Source organism: Puccinia triticina, chromosome 17A, assembly GCF_026914185.1.
Source record: "Puccinia triticina chromosome 17A, complete sequence".
NCBI classification, from domain to species: Eukaryota; Fungi; Basidiomycota; class Pucciniomycetes; order Pucciniales; family Pucciniaceae; genus Puccinia; species Puccinia triticina.
The window spans coordinates 3173628-3194037 of NC_070574.1; the positions used below are offsets into that span (position 1 = coordinate 3173628).

The 20410-nt window shown below is 44.9% G+C and overlaps 2 protein-coding genes across 2 annotated transcripts; one reads left to right on the forward strand and one right to left on the reverse strand.

Moving 5' to 3' along the window:
* Positions 1-1499: 1499 nt before the first annotated feature.
* PtA15_17A281 (uncharacterized protein) lies at positions 1500-2498 on the reverse strand (the record flags this gene model as incomplete). The annotated part of the gene is made up of 3 exons (XM_053164381.1): positions 1500-1537; positions 1627-1749; positions 2405-2498. The coding sequence occupies 3 exons, from the start codon at positions 2496-2498 to the stop codon at positions 1500-1502; spliced, it is 255 nt and encodes an 84-aa protein (XP_053028354.1).
* Positions 2499-17796: 15298 nt separating this feature from the next.
* On the forward strand, positions 17797-19992 carry PtA15_17A282 (uncharacterized protein; the record flags this gene model as incomplete). The annotated part of the gene is made up of 3 exons (XM_053164382.1): positions 17797-17828; positions 19720-19883; positions 19976-19992. 3 exons carry the CDS (start codon positions 17797-17799, stop codon positions 19990-19992), a joined length of 213 nt encoding a protein of 70 aa, XP_053028355.1.
* Positions 19993-20410: the final 418 nt, after the last annotated feature.

The window sequence follows — 20410 nt, forward strand, 5'->3', positions numbered from 1 at the left end:
TGAGGAATGGGCTGGTGGGTTGCTTATGTTGCCAGTGTTTGAGGAAATCAGTGGTAATGGCTTCGGCAAGTTCGGTCCGAGTGGGTGGTTTGTGGAGTGTTGAGATCTTGTTTGGTGACTGAAAAGCTGGTTGGAACAGCCGGACAATATAAGCAGAGAGATTCTTCCATATTGGTTCTTCAGGGGTGTGTTGGGCCACCGAGTTGTCCATGATGATTGACATTGCCTGAACAAAAGACATACATTCCGAGACAGGAGCAGTGCGGTGGTCCCGGGAGGAAATGAAGAGTCCCCGAACACCAGCTAGTAAGAAATATATCAGAGGTTGAAAGTTTTGCCTCGACTGATGGGCTCGGAGTTGCTTAGCCAATTCATCCTTCTGGTCGGTCAAGGATGAATCCCCCTGGGGTCTTGTGGTGAGTGCAGCAGAGTCGCCAAGTTTCTTGGTGGAGCTTTGAGTTGCACGTGAAACTTTCTTCCTCTGGGTACCTGTGAGAGGTTGTTGGCTGAGACCGTGTGTTTGGAAGATGACATACCCCATGAAAACATCAATAATCATGTTACGAAAGGTGTGGAGTACGTCGACAGAGTGAGATCGTGGAATAACATCTGATTCAGCGGTTGGGATGTTCTCATCAGTTGAATCGAATGTTGAGGATGAGTTCTTCATGTTTTCTAGGTGATCGAGGACTTGTACTGCCTGTGTGATCTCATCGTCATCTTCAGCGGTTTCAGGTGGCGGTGGTTTGTAAAGGTTTTCAGCCATGAGTTCGATGGAGGCTGCAACGATCTTGGCCCAGCTGGACGTGAAATTAGCTGGAGGGTTTTGAAGCCGGACAAGAGTCGACTCAGGATGAGTTGTCTTGACAAACGGTGAGATGATTTCGTGGGGCTGGAGTTTTTCATCCTTATTCAAAAATCTGGAAAGAAGTGGAAAGTCGATGATATCGGGACAGTACCACTGCTCATTGGTTGATGGTCCTAGAAATTCTGGGGCTGAAAAAGGAAAAGAAATAAGCTGATGTATAAAAAGGAGTAGGATACTGCAGCAAAAAAACTTACCCAGAGAGCTAATGTTCTTGATCCACAATGAGTACGAGCAAGATGTCCTTGCAAAATGGAAGTCAGGGTTGTGAGGTGCCTCGGTTTCCATTGATCTGGCTCGGAACTGGACCAGTTTGGATAGAGATTTCCACATATCCTGATACTTATTCCAGTTGGGTTTTACCCCGTCGAGTTCCTGATGGAGCTTGACCAGCTTGATTCTAACATTGACCGACTTGATGATCGTAAGGTTGCTGTTGGTGAGAGGGGTGGATGTATCGTTGGGAAGCTTGTCTCCTGCTTCAAGAGGGTTGTTTGTGGTAGGTACAGCAGATTCTGAACTGGTGGTGGGCTGTGGTGGCACATCGGAAGGAGTTTGTGGTGGTTGATTTCCGTGTGGGAGAGAGCTTGTGGAGGCAGATGGGACGCCAGGTGTTTGAGATGGTGGATGTGGACTAGGGAGGAGAGAGGTAGGGATTGAGGTTGGTGGCTCCTGTTCGGGTGGTACTGGCTCAGACAGTGGATTGGGAGGTGGAACTGAGGAAGGATCCAGAAGTGGGTCAGCTGGCGCGTTGGTTTGACCTTGATCTCCGGCTGGAATTTCAGAATGTTGGTGCTGTTTGTCCGAGAAATGCTGAACGTCCTTGAGTGTTGATTCAGCAGGTTGACCGCTAGACACATTGGGAGCTGGCTGGGAAGGAGGTGCTGTTTGGTCAGAACCTATGGGGCCGGTGATTGTTGGTGAAGAATCGGGCTTTGGGTTCAACAAGTCGACTGGTTTGACTGAGTTACCCTTGCGGGTTTTTGGTTTCTTCCTGGTAGGCTGCTTGGAAGCGGTTGAGGTTGTGGGCGGGTGAATTTTTGTGGAGCTTTGGTGGATCTTAATTTCTTCATCTTTGGGGATTTCACCAGTCTCTTCCCAAGCTGCAATGGAATGTGTGTGAAACGTAAGCTGTGATGTGATGATGGTCGAGGAGAGAGTTGAGGAGAAATACCCACTTCGCTTGGTGCTAGTCAAAGCCTTCTCAAGTGTGTTCACTATCTCCTTGGTGGTCTTCGGCAGTTTGAGACGGCGTAATATACGTGTGGCTTGCTCGGCTTCATTCAGGTTTTGGTTGAATTCTTCAGATGTGATTTGTTGAATTTCCATATCGAGGATGGGCTCGCTGGGGTTGAGTGGGGCAGCCGATGTTGGATCGTTGGAGTTCCTTGAGAATTCTTGAAATGAGGGTGCAGGAAGGATGGGAGCAGGGGGTGCTGCACAGCCGGGGAAGTTCATATCTAGTACTGCTTGGGCTGTATAAGAAGGGGGGGGAATTAGATTTTATGTATCTGTAAAACATACATAGCTGGTACTTACTTGGGGGAGGAGTTCCGTGGTTGCTGGGAATCACCGTGTCTTGCAATTTGGGTGTATTATCAGGGCTTGGATTTTCGGGTGATGGCAAAGTCATTTTGGAAAGCTTGAGAGTTGGAAGGTGTGTGATGGGAAGGAAGGGAGTAGTCTTTTGTGGATAAGAGGAAAGTGGACGTGTTGGATTTTGGATGGGAGGGAGGAATGAAGCGCAAATGGGCAAGGGGGGAGTCTATTTATATTAATTCTCCCCAGTGTGGTACGCCTCAGATACCGCTGAGTGCAAATTTTTGTCCCTTTGTGCACCCACAATCTACCCCTTTGACCGCATCTTCCCTAGATATGTTTGGTCTCACAGAGCTTATCATGTCACATAGTGGATAATCCTTTGTAAGAAGTGGTGGGTGCCGTCATCATTATGCCCTTCTAGATGAATCTTGTATATATTTGAATTCAAGCTCACCCCACTCAAAGGCCGGCCTCCCGCTTAGTCTTGTGGATCAAGCAAGGATTTAAACAGTAAATCACCGCCCACATCAGCTATTCAAACTGAATGGGTTGAGGCAGGCACTCTCCTAGCTGCCACTTAGCTAGTATGGGTGCACACGAGATTCACAAGGCAGTTGGAAGTCTGGGACAAGTCCAGAAATCCCCTAAGTTCCACTTGGGTTGTGGCAGACTTTGGATTGTCTTCCAACAGGGCGGTGCCCAAAATTTGGATCTGGGCTTGAAAATTGTTCACCTCACTAACTCCTGTTACATAAGCATGCATCTGATACTTGGGGATTGCACCCACCAGACTGTGTCACACAAACGTACGGCCGTACGTTTGTGTGACACAGTCCTGCAGCTAGCTTGCCTGCAGACAATCACACGAGTTGAACCAGCGCCACCAAAGACTTCACACAACGTATCAGCCACAATAAGACAAAAAACTAGTAAATACAACCAGATATGGTAAAAAACAAGCACCACAGCTTCCAACTACACATCACTCCTGTTCAGTCCAAAATTTCATGATACAAAACAAAAATGAAAAGGGCTAGTCAACATGCATAGATCCGGTCCCGCTCGGGCCTGGTTGACCACCGGTTTGAGGGTTTGCTGGGCTTGGTTGTGGAGCAGGTGCAGGATTTGGGGCGCTTCCAGTTGGTCCTGGTCCAGACTGAGGATTTAACGTCACAAGGCTTTCCATTCCTTTGGCAAGATCTTCGATGTTGAAAGGGGGCACTTGAGAGACTGTATCTTGTTCAAATTTACACAACCAATTTCGCCAAGCATTGGAGTAGCAATCGGTGGGAAGATTGCAAGGGACTCCATTAATACCCTTAGTATGACCATGAGAAGACTTGAAGCGTCCATAGACATTATTGTTCACTGATTTCGTCTTGTGATGTTGAGCTTGAGCAAGAACCATCTTGTCAAGGCCGTGGAGAATGGTTGTAAGTGAATCGGACCGCCACACCGGGAGAATTCTGGTGGGTTGAACAGAAGCGCTTGCCCCCTCTTCAATATCGGAATGAGTATCCTTATCCGCAAGGACCACAGCGAGTTGATGATTGTTGGGGTACAGCTTTGCAGCCATTGCGCATCTGTTTTCACAAATCTGGTACATAGTGGATATCAGTGCGGCTGCTCTACTCCACGTTTTTTCTGAGGTACACAACTTACTTTCTTGCGCCATTGGGTATACTGGGCCCTGACTAACCTCGACTTTTTATCAGATTCGAATTTTGTCACGTCCACACTGCCAAATTTCTGAATTTCTTCATATTTGCCACGGAGCCATTGTTGAATGATCGCTGGTGCCTGAGCTGCCTCTTCCTCACTTATCTTCATGGTCGTACTGAGCCACTCCACAGACTTCTTCCCCATCACATCTATCACCGCCAAGTTCCAAGGAGAATGGTCCATCGGCTTCACCGTCCAATCAAACGTCATTCTGGAAATTCCTGCCAAAGCGAGGGCTCTCTCCACTTCCCCCCTAGTCTGAGGGCTGATTGGCTTGCCGCCTCGAAGGTCACCCTTTTTAGGAGCAGAGGTGAATGGAGGTGGTTTGATATTCTTACGGATTTCAGATTCGGCTTGAGCTACAAAGTAATCTTGTTCTAGAATTGGTTTGTCGGACAGACTGCAACAAATACTATCAAGCTGCTTCAAGATGAACTGAGCACGCCTTTTGATCCAATACTGGGCTTTCTTCTCATTCTCCAAAGGTGGTGATGGAAAATCTTGTGGCTTATCCGGACCACCAAGAAATGACTTGATGAAAAACTGAATCCCTCAAGAGATCGGCTCGAAATGCTGAATGGTTGTAGTCCTCTTGGCTATAGACTTCACACGGCGCTGTGTTCGTTTTTTTCCTGCAGCTTCTTCGGCACTTGACTTCTCCAGTCGGGACTGCTCAACAATAAACTTGGCCGAGAGCTGTGGGTCTTGCGGCAGCAATGGTGGTTGAGATGATGTGTTGGAGGACTCGCCTGCAACCAGAATTTCATCAACCAACAGCATTCAGTTTGAAGAGAGGATACTATGGTTGACTCACCCTGGGCTGCTGTACCTTGATCTGTTTCCATCGGAGTTGCGCTAGCTTGAACTTTGAATTTGGGAATGAGACTGGCAACAACAGAGGCAATCATTTCTTTGTCTTTTGAGAGAGGCTCTTGGGATTGATTGGCATTGTCTTCACCGATAAGGGGTACAGGGGCACCAGTACCTCCAGAAGAGCTGTTGGTTGGGTTGCAGGCCATGATCAAGAACGGAAGGATAACAGACTTTGATTTCGGAATCTATTATACACCAGGATAAGGTGGATGAGAGGTGGGTCTACAAATGGAACTCAGGACAATCGGTTGGAGATGGGTTCAGCCCAAGCTTGAAGGTCATCTGAAGATATATGTGAACTGCTTTGAAACATTGCGGGATTGGGCATGCTCCTGTACATGATAACATAGGGTTCTTTCTAATCTTATTTCCCTTTCAAAATTACAAACAAACAAATATTTGGTCAAATTGTGACTGCCACCTTCCCCGCTCTGTGCACACCTCAAAGAGCCTCCCAACCCTGCATGGAAAAACAAATATTACAGAGTCAGCACTACATCAGACCATGCGGTGTGAATCTTACTTACTGATGTTCCCAATCCAACAGCGCTGACTGTTGCAGTTGAAATTCCAAAAGTACCACTTTGATGACTGAGCATTGCAGCATGTCCGATTATTCCTTCAGTACTGATCACTGCAGCAGCCTCATAATCAGCGCAAACCAATTGGCAATTCAGATCTGGATAATCTCTGTATGGATCCTCATTTCGTTGTACTTCTTCAAAAGGTTTAACAATGACCCAAATTTTTTTCGGTGTTTGGATTGATGAGAATATCCTTTCGATTTGGCCAAATCTTTGGTCTTTCCCGAGAAAAAATTTGACCAGGCTATTCCCCTTGTGCTGTTCACCAGTGGTGAAACGTTTCCCGTTGACTTCGAAGTCTTTTTCAGTGACCACATTGGGGTTCAGGGCCAGCTGATCGTCACCTAGCTTCCCCCTCAAGTCCTTTTTCCCAGCCGCCGCTCTTTTCCACTTTGTCAACAGAGGCCCCTTGAGTTCAAACTGTCGATCTTTGTCTTTATTTGTGATTTCCTCATTCGCGTTTGTATCTCTTGTTTGACTATTCAGAAGGAGTTGGAAGCTGGAATTGATGTGCCATGATTTTAATAACGTCTTGGGAATCTTGTCTACAGGTAGTTTCAATTCATCAGTATGTATTTGAAGATATAAAAAGGGTACACTGGTAAACACGTACCCAGGTGGTGATTGGTTGGAATCTTTTGCAGAATTCCATTCACACGCTCTTGGGCCCATGCAGCAGTAGATCGAGGAGGTCCAAAACGCCGGATTACCTCGGGGAAATGTTGCGTCAGGTGAAGGTTTGGCCGACTGTTTTTTTCAGGCCAATGTGTTTGGAGGTATTTACGGTAGTTTAGTAACAGATTTTCAAATTCATCGAGATCGGTTAATCTGATTCTTGGAAGAGTTAGGAAGTGGGTAATCTTGGACAAGAGTGTCGTGGATTGAAGTAGTGAAGAGACACGCTTTCTCTCTTTTTACGTTTCTGCTGCAGCATCAGGTTTGGTCCAGAGGGGAATCAGAGATATAGTGTAGTATACTTTGTATAAGATTAACCATTTGGCAGCCTTCAAAGATCCATGGTTGGCTTCCCCCAAGTTATGGGGTACACGGTCAAGCCACGAAGGTACCTGGGTGTGCATGATTGTTTGTCTCACAACATCCAGCTCAATCGGCGTTAGCTTAAATTGATTGTTGTCATCTTCATCTAGTTTCTTCTGGGGTTTTTTCCCTTTCCGCACCGCTCTTGCTGTCTTGTCGCTTGCATCAGAAGAATACCCGGCGGAGCTAGCTAAATCTTGTTCACTCATATCATACATTGTTTGTTTCCTGAGCCGAAGTTGATATGAGTGAGTTGATGACGTACTAGAGTCCCCTAAACTTCCACTTTGGGAACTTGAGCTGGAAGAGCATATATTTGCGGTAGATCCTTTATCCACAACTGAAGTACTGGGAATCGTGAATCCCCCTTCATCTTCACCGATGACACATATTTTTTTGGTTGGTCTTGCGGCAGTTGAGCTCTCTGGAATGGGATCTCGTTTTTGTTTGCCCTTCCCCTTGTTTACGTAGTCCTTTGCCTTGGGGCCGAATGCATCTGTGTAGGGAGTTTCGGAGTATGACTGATCATTCTGCCAACCTTTGTCCTTTTCTCTGATCTTCTTCAGCTCTTCCCCAACAGTAGGCAGGGCCAAAAAGCGCATGCTGTGATCCTTCAGATCACCAAGCACCAACGCATGCATCAACTCAATCGAGCAATATTCAACAGGACGCCAGTAGGGGAGCTCGTTTAGTACGCTCCATCGTGCTCCATACTTCTTGACAAGTTCTTTACAATCGGGGAGGCTGTTACATTTCAGCCAGTCGGATGCGCGGGCAAGGTGCTCAACATGGTTGCGGAGAGGGAACTTTGATTTGTCTGTCTCTTCAATGTCTTTCTTGTCCAAAAGGCAAAATGAACAAAAGAGACTGGCTTGATGGCTTCCAAATCCAGCCGCCTTTCGAATAGCTGGGAGGTCTGCAATAAGTGGAAATATTGCAACTCTGATATTACGTCCGGTCGGGTGAGTAGCAGTCGAGTCAAAGAAGTGACCAGGAGCCCAAAATGTTTTAAGCTCCTCGACTAGAGGCTGCAGGAGGTGGTTGACTTGTTCAAGACTGGGCTCTGTGGGTCCAGGAATTATACCAAAAAGATAGATGTTCTCAACTTTGTATCGTTGAGTGGGCGGGAGATTCAGACAGACCAGCATAATCGCCCCCAGGGAGTTCTTTTTCCCAAGATTGGATGTTCCGCCAGCATTAAACCAGTCGAGATAAAGACTAAATACCAGATTTCCCGAGCTGCTTGTGAATATTCCTTCTCCCTCATTGTTGTTGGGAAATTCTCGCCACACGCTTCCATGCCAAACATCCTCCAATTCCTGATCAGTAGTTCTCTCTAGCGCAGCCAAACTGGAATCGAGTAAGGTTTTGAATTGTTGATTGAGGAGTCGATCTTTCAGCCAAGATTTTAAAGTCAAGTAATTAAATGTTCGAAAGGGTTTTGGAGCACCCCGGGAGTTAGTGCGCGATAGAGCTTGATTGCATTGGGGGACAACTTGTTGTGACTCGTTCCACTTTTCAAACATTCGATACTTTGAAAAGAAGAGTTCGGTGCATTTAGTAACCTTTGTTTCATTTGGATACAAGGCAAAGCATTTCTTGCAACATATTTGAGAGGTTAGTTTTGGAATGCGTCCAAGACGGTGAGTAACTGATTCCCGAGTAGAAGGAATCTGTTGGACAATAGGAGTCGGATCTATAGATTTCCCATGTAGGGAACCCCATATATTTGCAAGAAGGACAACATTCTGCCTTGCGGCCAAAAGGAACGAGTTTGCCGATTCTTTACTTAGGTGACCGCTGAAGACCAATTTGGTCATTTGAATCATCACTTGCATACAAAAGTCCCCCTCTAAGAAAGGTGGACGGTCCACGGCTCGTTTATCTGAGGTTGAGTCTGTCGCAGGCAACTGATCAAACTCTGGGTCAGGCACAGCAACAGAATACAGGAATATGACATGCATACTTAATAACTTACTTGGATTGAATCCGATTTTCCTTGAGGTTTCTCAAGCTGTGCCCTCTCCCTTGCACACCTCTGAGCTTCCTTCCTTTGGTGATCTTGATACACCTGGCGGGACAACACCCTTCCTGGAAGAACTCCAACTCCTTCCACCGTGTGTTGTGCAGTGCGACAAGAGGCCTGCTCACAGTTACAGACATAGAGTGACATATTAATGATTTAGGATAGTAGGTATTTAGCGATTGTATCGAGAGTGAGAGTGGTGGGGAGGAACAAGTGTGATTGAACTGGGTCAAGCAGGGGTGGTGGTACTTGGGTTTCAGATGATGATGTTCAGAAATTTTCTACTGTGGCCCCATATACACAGCAAGGATCAGCATTTCTGCAGATTTGTCAGATGTATTTAACGGAATCACATGCTTGCATTATTGTGTATTCCAACTTGTTCTGTAGCCATCTGGTGTGATTTCAGTGTCTCATCGTCACAAGTAGAATATCACATGCAACAGAGTTTTAAGTTGTGCTGTGCAAGTGTGCACATGTGCTGCAATATTTGCGTAAATGATTGTATCTGGGATGTCCACCTTAACGACTTATGCTGAATGTAGTTTAATATCATTCTTCTTGCTTATCAAACTAGACACAGGGGGCCGGTCCCTAGTTTTACGAACCAAATATTATATCATTTGATAGATCATGGAGATATCATAAATAGATTTCCCCTTCTGGTGTAGTGTTCCCCCAGACTGCTTTCTGCGTCAACAATCGTCCAAGATCCACAAAAATGGTGCACACTACTTATTCCACTTTAAAATTTAGTCCACTCCAGTTGAAATGGCTCCAAGATATGCAGCTTTGGGTAGATAGAACCTTAGAGGAGATAGAACTGGATCCTGCAGTCAAAGCTCGCACCAGGGATACAAATGATTGGGAAGGTCACATAGTTTTACAAGGAAAGATCGATAGTGGTGCACTAGACCTTAAAATTCCTCAATGTGCTCTTCCGGACGTGATGGCTTGCTGGAATGCCAGAAGAAATAGGCTCGGAATAGGCAAGCACATTATCGCATCCTTATATTGCCATGGTTTCTGCTTACCTTGTTTTCTGCGGTGATTTCCAGGACCTGTTGTGCGATACCCTATTGAAATGGGTGATGCAGTATCTACAGGACGCTCAATGGCTGCACCCCAAAAGTAACTCCTGCTACGTAAGTTTTCCTCTCTTTTTTGCAGGCAGGAAAGGTCCTGATCAGGTCCATTTGGCACTTAATACACAGCCCTCAATATTCCTCGGTAGTGCTACATCAGAATCCACTTGAAGCTCGAAGTCTTAGATCTTTATTTATCTAAAACTACATACTACCCACCACATAAAACAATGATATCTGTTATGATCGTAGGTTTTGTTTCTCCCAAGTGACACCCAAATTATTTCTCAAGATTGTTTCCAGTTACCAACAATCCCAAAGTGTAGAGTGATTTATTTCTTCTGAAACTGTTTCGGTGGACTTCTCTGTGAAGCGTGCAGAAATCGAACCCTTTGTTTCTCTTTGGCTGAGAGCATTGAAAAAAATTTGAGTCTTGGCTGCAAGACCCGTTGAGCTGAGTACACCCACCTCGCAGCCGAGTAGGCTATATTGCATGCAGCTTTTGTATTGGAATGATGTTTGCATACATGTGTCTTTATGATGTGGTTGAATCGGAAGGTTATGGAATTTGATATTTGCATTTATGTACATACATATCAGACAGGTTGTATAGCTGATTCATGCAAGTATGCACTAATTCCAATATGACGCCACCTGGCAACATCTGTGTCACACAAACGTACGGTCGTACGTTTGTGTGGCACGACTTCCTCCCCTTTTTTATCTTTGTGCACCAACGCAACCAAGATATTCCAAGCATCAACATCACTTCTGTCAGCTTCGTATTCAAGGTATCCTTTCATGATTCACTGCAGGCTGGTATCCCCTTGTCCCAGAAATTGTAGTCGCTAGGTACCCCTCTCACTTTCTCAAACACAAAACATATATAATCCCTCCCCCCCAACTCAACCTAAATCTGCCTCCTGTACCTCCATCAAAATATGGATCTCCAATCCACTAGAAAATTATGCTTTCAAAACAATGGCAAGCCCCCAATAGGTGGACGGAAACTTAACAGTTTATATTCAAGCATCCTTCCAAAGTCCACTTCACCTCTGTGTCGTAGTATATATTCGTTAACTCAGACACTGTTGGAGCTCAATCTCAAGGTCCCATCAGACGCCTGGAAGCAGATTCCCTCCCCTGATAACCTCAATTCTGCTTCCTCATTACCGGACTCAATTCTACTACACCCCATTGATCCCATCAAAGCAACCACTTCTAACCCGGTTTCCGAGAAGATTCCTCCGATTTACAGGCAGATATTCCTCAAGGATCTAGACCAATCTGGTTTCCCAGGCTGGACGTTTGCCTGGGAAGAACCATGGGACACAAGATGGAACCAGTTACTCTGCAAATTCATACTGAAGCATTGGTGCTATGCTCACAAGACTGGTGCCCTCCAACCATTTCACCTCGATCCGAATGAAACTTCCAACAAAATCATTTGCACTGGAATCCTACACCGGTGGTTTCTGGGACGACAGGAAGGACTCCGATTGGGGTGTTTTTCGCCCAAACGCAGAGGTGAAAAGAAGCAATCTGAAAAAAAGTCCAAACTCCGATTACAAGTGAGAAATCAGTCTAAATGACACTTGATAGCAGCTTTTACTTATGTGAACCACCTTATTCATCTGCAGCTTCAGAAACACAGACAGGAAATACTCTCAAAACTACCACTATCTCTCACTGAAATGGAGCTTTTCGATAACATCAAATGCAGTTCTGAGACCGAGGCTGAATCAAAAAAGACATTCAATAGAATTCCCCTACCCTGGCGTTCAGTGGAATTTTCTATGCTTGCCTCTCAGCTTGACGATCTTCACATCCACAAAATGATCAATACGAGAGGAAAACACTTTGTCACATCATTCAATCTTGAAAGTCGCCGAGCTGCATCAACATCTGCAACTTCCGAAGCACCCCTCAGCAATGTTCCCAGGAATTTACCAATCAACTGTTATTCTCCAGAATATTTGGCCACCTTGTCCGAAATTCAAATCAAGCTCCTTGCTCCAAAGCCCGAAATAGATTTTTCAAAACTATTATTATTGACCAAAGTTCCCTGTGATTCATAAATATTCTTATCACCAAACTAATTTGACAAGTTGCTCATCAGCAATTGTGCACACTCATATTCCTCATTTCCGTGCGATGGTACACTCAGCCTGAGACCAAAAATAAATTTTTGCCCAGAAGATCCGTAATTAATAACACCCTTCACAAGATGTGGACAGCTCAAGAAATACGTACAATGCCAATTCTCCTTTCCTATTTTGAACCTGGTGTATATTCATCTCCAGAGTCCCTTCTACATAGTATCTATAAACACAAACCCTATTTGTTTGTCCAAGGCGGTAAAGACGATCTATAGCTTGAGCTTCCATTGCTGGATTCCAACTTGGTTCCTGAGACACCACAACCAGGGTCAGATCTTGTTATTCTTGGCAAAACACATTAACCTAGCTGCTTACCATCACATATACATTTTGTGCACATCTCAAATCTATTCCAACCCCCGCTGCTTGTATCGAAGCCAGTAGGATGTTACAGTTTTGATCTGATCAAAATCGAGATAGGTTTTCATCCCTTTTTGCTATACTCAAGCTCCCTACAAGCCATGTTGAAACCAACTTTTTTTCATTGAGTGCTTTTTCAATTCTTGTTGAATTGAGTCACATGCTATGTCAGTTTGTTTATCTCCAAATGCCATGAGATGAAGGAGATTACTTACATCTCAAGATAAGAAACAAAGCTTGAAAAAACTACTGCCTTTGGTCTCTGAATCCCGTTTCCACCCACTAAAAATTCTCGAAGGTTCTCTACCAGGTGTACCAATTTTGCCGAGTCTTGCCAGCACCAATTCCACCAAAAGGCCATATTATCACGTGCAAAGACTGGGTGGTTGCAGAATTGTCTTATCATAGTCAGCTGTCGGAAGAATTCTGATGAATCCCACGGCTTGCCAGGGGATCGAAGTCTTCCAAAGAGCTGAATGAACGATTGATGAAAGTCCCTCAAGATACCCTCCCATGGTGCGCCTAAGCTCACTACTATGACTTTTTCTATCTTTGGAGGAAGATTCAACAGCACATCCTTTGTCCTCCTCAAGCATACAGTTTCCATCAGCCGGTTCAACGTCTTGATTGCATCCTGCGCACCAACATTCATCCCTGGGATAAGGTGCTGTCTCCAGATCCATTCCTCATCCCAAGGTGAAATTTTCAAGAGAGTGATCAAGCTTTGGACGTCGGTAAGTTGATTCTGGAATGGTGTTCCCGTGAGGCACAAGACCAGTTTTGATTTTAGTTTGAGAATGTTGATTGTCCTGTTGGCTGTGGGATTCCGAATCATACTGAATAGTTTATATAGTCAGCCAATGTTTTTTCATTTACTCATGAAATTTATACAATTATGGAAACCTACTGAGCCTCATCCAAGACAATTCTGAACCAAAATAACTCCAGAGATTCAATAGTGATTTGATTCGTGTGTAGCCGGTTTCCAGAGGTTCCCACCATCTCGTATGTTGTCAAAACCACCAGTGAAGACAATAGATCTTCCCGGGTAATGTTTCCACGGTCCCTTCCATGGAAGATCATGTAAGGTATGGCTCTCTCCTTAAAGTGGATCCTAATCTCGTTTTCCCAGTTAGACAAGGTTGCCAAGGGGCAAATGATGAGAGTCGCTGCAGAGTGAATGTGCTGATCATTTGAAAGGCTTGTCTGGAAAGTTTTGGCCAAATCTCTAGTCGCTAGAACAAGTGCCAGGGTGGTCAGAGTTTTTCCCAAGCCCATATCATCAGCAAGTATCGATCCTCGGCGAGAAGATTCATCAGTCTTGAGAACTTGTAAGTTGGTAGGGTCACAACTATTCCGTATCCAATTGTTAACAGAGTGATTCCACAAGTCGTTGATGTTACTATCTTTGGCCGATTCGTTCATCTTCAGAAACTGAAGAGCTGTGATTTGGTGTTCTTTCAGCTTGGTTACACAGTTTCTGAGAACTATCTGAAACGATTCCAGGTCTGGTAGTGCACAATTCTGGTTTTTTACCAGAGCTGTTTGCCGTATATTGAAAAAGAGATTTGGATTGTAGTCCCAGATGGGGGAGAGACTGATTCGTGCGTTCATGAATGCGGCTAGAACAGTTGATTCGTTTCGAGCAGGACTGAAGATGCAGCCCCTCAGTTGGGGATCCTTACAGATTTTAGTTACAACAAAAGCTCGAATTTTTATGAGAGATGGGTCAGATGCGCTCATTCCTTGTTCAGTTATTGGTGTTGAGCAGCTGCCCACAGGACCAAGTAATGGACCAATAAATTCGCTTTCGAGTTGACTAAGATCTCCAAAAAAAAGCTTGGGGGTACACCACACATGGACTCGGCTTGTTCCTCGGTGTAGAAAGGCTTGTTGTGGGTGATCAGGAAATGAAGTGGGAATAGGCAGACACATAGGTATGATAAATTGACCAAGGCATAGTATTTCCGACATGAAGAGCTGGGGTTGGTCGGAAGGAGGTGGAGTGTCTTGCGTTGTGAAGTTGGAATTGAAACAGGAATCAGATTCTTGTATTCGGCACTTGTTCCAAAATTCTTAAATGCCCTGTGCAATACCATATGGCTATTGACAGGCTTTGGTGGTTATCATTTTGAGTTCAGTTTGGTTTTAGGGCACCAGATGATACAGTACATAATGCAATACCCAAACTTTACTGAAACAAAGATAGACTGTGACCCCTATCTTTGGGCCGCTCAAACAGAGAAACCCAAAAGCTTATTACAGTGTGGATTTTGTTGATCGGTAAAAAACATACTGAGATCAGCAGTTGGCTGCCGATCATCTTCCCCTTGAGGATATGTTTTACATATCTTATCAATCAAGGTTAGCACAACTGATCCATATACTACCTTTGCAAGTGGTTTTTACATTGGCTTGGGCTGCCAAATTCATTGATGAGGGTTGGCTTTCAGCTTCAACTCCTGTCTCTTAAATTTATCTTCTCCAACTATTACAAAGCAGAAACTTATAGGTGTCAACAGAGATAAGGTTTTACAGAGGGGTAAAAACACCTAAAGTTCATTGGCCAAACCATGATGATCCTGGGTAGAAAAAACGGGAGAAAGTACATACCCCATTGAATCAAGTTGCCCTGAGGTTCTATAACGGTATGGTATACAATATACGATTACATTACACAAAACATCTGGCATGATTCCAGGTAACATCAGTATAGATTGTGCATTACATGGACTGGTCTTCGTACCAAGATCAGACCAACTTCGAACCAACTTTGAACCAGTACCTTACAAGGATTGGACCAAACCTCGGCATGGATTGTGCGAAGGCACTTGTAAACAGGTGCTGAGCAAACGTCCGTGGTGTATGTAAGGGTGTAAAACCACAATATAGAGTGGGGCTAATACTGTAGAGTGAGCAAGTATTGTACTGTTATGGGGTAAGCTGAGTGCAAGTAGTTTGCTGAGAGAAATTACAACTGGGGGGGAGGAGAGCCTCCGTAAATAGAAAAGAGTGAGACATTTTAGCTCAAGGGGAACAAGAGAATGAGGGGTTTGAGCTGCCCTGAAGACTACAATGAGGTATTTTGGCTGGTGGTTGACAGGTCACATGAGGTAATTATGTCATATGAGGGAATTTAGCTAGTGAGAAATAGGAGGTGAGATGTTTTAGCTGGCCTGGCCTGTCAAATGATGTCATCTGCAAGCTGCATGAGGGGTTTTTGCTATCTTGACACCTGCATGATGTCATCTGTCAACTATCAGACTGCAGCCCCTATTACACTAGTCTGCATGCACCTGCATAAGACTGCATAAGCCTGCATCAAGTGTGCATAACACCAGGAAAAAACAATGATCACTGGTCTGCAAGTGACATAATAAAGTACAAAGGCCCCTTTGTACTTTGCTATGTCACTTGTTGACAAGTGATAATTGTTTTTTCCTGGTGTAACACTGCATGACACTGCATGAAATGTGCATAGCACAATTTAATGAGTGCAGCTGATGAGGTAAAGTCACCACCCCAAAAAGGATGGCAATGAGTGCACATTGCCATGCTCTAACATTGCTCTAACACAACTCTTATATGTATCTTACTTCCCTCAAAAACACCTCTTGCTTTCCTGAAACAACCCTCTTACTTTCCTCAAACACCTGGCACCACCCCAAAAAGAAAGGCAATGTGTGCTTATGGCCATGCTCTAAAGCTTCTCTTGGATAATTCCAGTGTAGAGCCAGGGTGCTCAGTAGTGATTTTGGACAATCATCCAAAATCACTTCCAGGATGTATGTGCAATAGAGTAGGGAGGGATGGGATCAGTTAACCAAGTAAAAACAAGTTTAAATCTCAGTTACATGATTGTATCACAAGGTTATACTTGGTGGTAAGACCGGGTAAGACCTATGTAATAGCAATGTATTGATCATGGCAATGTATGCACATTGCCATCCTTTTTGGGGTGGTGAGTATATGTAAAGGTTAGACAAGCTGTCAGGGTGGTCCATGTAACAGATTACATGTCCTGGTTAAGTTTGGCTCATGTAACGGATTACATGACCTGAGTATGGTGTTTGTGTGTGTGAAACTGACTGATGGTGTCTTGAAAGGGTTGTATCTTCTGATCCAGAGGGGTGTAAGGTGTGTTGTCCATGGTGTCCTGTGTAGTTTTGGCCGTAGAATCCAGTGGTGCAGCCATATTGGTTGATTTGAGAGTATACATATGAGAAAAAAGGAAATTTTGAAATGGGCTAGATGGGTAACCATAAAGCATACCACACCGAGTTGACCACCTTGTGTTCCACTAGGAACCGCCACCGGAGGAATGCCATGAGTATTAGGAGTCGGAATTTTTTGTGGAGAGAAATTTATGAACAAAGGGAGTTGTGATCAATGGGCAATGACGAATTAACAGAGAAGAAAGGATTTGATTGAGGTGGGATGTTTGGAATTGGTTGAAGTGTGTTGGGGATGTTCATTGGGATTGGTTGATGGGTGTTGGAAGGTGGAGAAGATGTAAAGCAAGGAGAGTTTCAAATAGGAGTGATAGGGGAAACAGCCACTGAAGATTGAGACATAAACTAACTTCTTTGGCAAAAATTTTGAGTTCTTTGTTTGATAAGTAATAAGCTTTAAAGATTAAGGCCCCGTTTAGCGCCAATATAATTGGTGAAATAATCCGTGACATTTTTATTATTTCACCCAAAATATAATGCAATTCAACATATTGCTGGCGTTTGTCAGTACATCGAAATAAACCCAGCCATCCAACCACCCACCTCTTGATCAACCAAGAAAGCAAATGGACGAACTTGCCCTCCACTCAATGACCACCCACCAGGTCATCAAGTGGCTATAGCCTATGACCCACCTCACCCAGTCGGCCATCAAGTGGATGTATTGTAGTCCACCCAATGAACAGGACGGTCATCAAGTGGATTTATATCCACTCGATGGCCCGGTTGGTCATTGAGTGGAGTATGTTCCACTCAACAACCAACCGAGTCACTGAGTGGATACCTACTCCACTTGATGACCAACCGGGCCATCAAGTGGAGTATTTATCCACTCAATGACCAACCGGGCTATTGAATGGATAAGTCCAGTTGATGACTTGGTTGGTCATCAAGCAAGTGAAGTGTTGTATCCACTCAATGACCAACTGGGCCATCAAGTGGATATATAAGTCCACTCAATGACCAACTGTTGGTCATTGAGTGGATAAATTGAGCTAGTGGAGTGTTGTATCCACTTGATGAGGTTGGGAGTTGCAAGGGGTGGGTCTGATTTAGCTGCCAATATATGGGCATGTAGGAACTGTAATTTGTAATTATTTCATATTTTAAATAGGATATATTGGTTTGCCAAACGTCATTGGCATTTTACCAATATAATTGTGAAGTATTTGTGAAACATGCCGCTGATTATATTGGTGCCAAACGGGGCCTACGTGATTTATTTTTGATGATCAAGATATAATTGTGAGGACCAGCCTACTATTCAGTTAGCTATGTATAGGCTATGAAGTTTATCCAAGAGGACTCCGATGACGCAACAAGAGAAATACAACATTGCCATGTAGATTACATGACATCATCTCCATCAAAGGTCAATCCAATGAGCGATTGAAGTTAATTGATCTAAATAAACAATAAGTCAGCCAAACAAAACGGACAAAAGTCCAAATTATCATCCGAGTTCGTTACACTAAAGCGCCGGGGGAAGGTATAAGACACCCAAGGGGCAAATGCAAATATGACGTTAAGAAGTGCGTCACTGGTAAGCTCAAGCATGTGCAGTATTGGGTCCAAACTTGTTGTTGATTGCTGCTTACCTGACGTTAAGAAGTGCGTCACTGGTAAGCTCAAGCACGTGCAGTATCAGGTCCAAACTTGGTGAAGAAAAGAGACCTGGTACTGCCGTGTTGAGTAGACTAAGTACAAGTGGACTGTGCTGCAGTTATGCATGTATCTACAGGATTTGGTACATGCATCACTAAGGATAAACTCATGATGATTTAAGTTTACCTTGTTGGCTACCCCGCACTCCAACAGAAGGCTTGGGTCCTGACTCCTAGATTAGTGCCCTGGCAATCTTCCCGGCCTGTCTCGAGCTTAACAAAGCCTCACTGTGAGAGCCCCGCAGGGTCTCTGTCTCACAGAGAGGCTTACCTGCAAAAACCTGTATCTGGCCTGAGAGCCCCAGGAATATCAGCCTGTATCAGGCTTTTTTTCACTCTTTTCATTTTTAAACATCAACCATTGGCCCGTTGAGGTTGCCCTTCTGGACTTAAGAAGTGCTTGGGAGTGCGCTTCTTCTGATGCAATTTGGGCCTTGTAGCTGCTGATATAATGCCTGATCCTCCCGGTTGAAATTTCCAATCATGGAGGAAAAGTGGCCGTGTAGGGAGTGAGATTTACTGTATAGAATTGTACAACTCTATTAGTCATCTCAAAGGATTCTTGGAAAGTGAGCTCCTTTGAGCCAATCTCCAGCTCATGGGAGGAGGGCAATGGTGGCATGCCTACCACCAATTTGAAGAGGAGATGCAGGTCTTTCACCGGTTCAAGGGGCGGGCAACATGCCCTCTGGGAAGTGGGAGATTTGGGGGCACAAAGTTGGCCACCTGCAAAAAACACCAACTGCACGCGGGGCTCTCACGCCAGGAATCGTGGATTGCACGCAAGTCCCTCCCTGACGGGAGGTCGCACTTCGTGCGAGACGCTTCGCGCCCCTGCCCCCCGGCAGGCGAGGGACTTGTGCTAAGTTCGGGCCTGTCTGTGACGCCGGGAAAAGGCTTGAGAAGTTGGGATCCCTGTCTCAAGGCTGGATGTCACAAGGATCAGGGAGAGCCGCGACGCGCCACATATATATGTTGCTTCATGTTGAGTGCATGGACCACGCGACCTCGTCGCGGCCGGCTCAACCGTTCTGCCCAGTTCCCTCCCAGCATATGAAGTGTCTCAGGGTTAGTCGTAGATGAACTGGCTGCTACAATATCTGTCATAGGAGCGGTTGGGTCGGGTGCTCGGCCATGTCCTCTGGGTCGTGAAACCTGTACAGGGTCCAGGGGACCGGACTATTATGTTCCGCTATCCTACATTCTCGACCAGTCACGGACCTAGGCATATAAATAAGCTGCTCCAGCGAGCTCGTCTCCCGACATCTCAGGCCAAAAGACAAGCTTCCTTTTTCTCACTGCAACCCTTGCCCAAGGTAAGTTTTAGTTTATCTGGTTAGTTCTTACATGAGATATTTCGTGCTCGGTTGGACAGCCTGTTACAACGTTTCCGGGACAGATGGCCATGTCTAACGAGCAATTTCTGGCAGTGCTGTTTTCATTTTTTTAGATCAGCTGATGAGGAATCATAGCTGATGAATGTGGTTACTACTTCTCGTAATTTATATATAGAACTCCAATGCGGCCAATTATCATCCTAAGCGTACTCATTGCTTCCGTTTGTGGAAGCGTCTCTCAAACTCTCATCCATTCCGGAAAAGACGCTGGTTTAGAACGCCAAGCCTCTCATTCGTCTAGTCAGAACCTCGCAGGCTCACTCCACGAGGGCAAGACAACATTCGATGGATTCAAGGAAGTCATCGTTGACGAGAAGAGTTACCGGGTTGCTCTTTGTGGACGCGAAGGCCTCAAGGCAGCGGAATGGCATCCAGACGCCTCACATACAGCGGGATGGCATGATGGATTTGAATTGTTTTCTTATCAGACACCACTCAAAAATGATTCAGAAACGCCGCTTCACTACTTCGTCGCTTTCCCATTCGAAATATCTACAAAAAAATTGATCCTAAAGCCACAAGAGGAAGGCTCACTTAAGATAAGCCCGAAAACCCCCTGGGTCGTGATAACCGACGATCCCAAGGCACCTTTGGACCTGGAAGTGTATCGGAAGGCCATACAGCAATTTCAACAAACCGAACCACGCCTAATCACCGGCCCGGGGATATTGGTAATGCGCCCCAAAAAAACCAGCATATTTTCTTGCATTGCTCAAATTTTCAAAGTTTTCAAAGACAAATGTAAAAATTAGCTAAGAAATTCTACAGTAGCTTCTGTTAGATATCTCATGATTCAATAAATGTTTTAGAATTTTTGGCCCACATGAATTCCAGGTCCCCAAATACTACAATTTTTTTGGTTA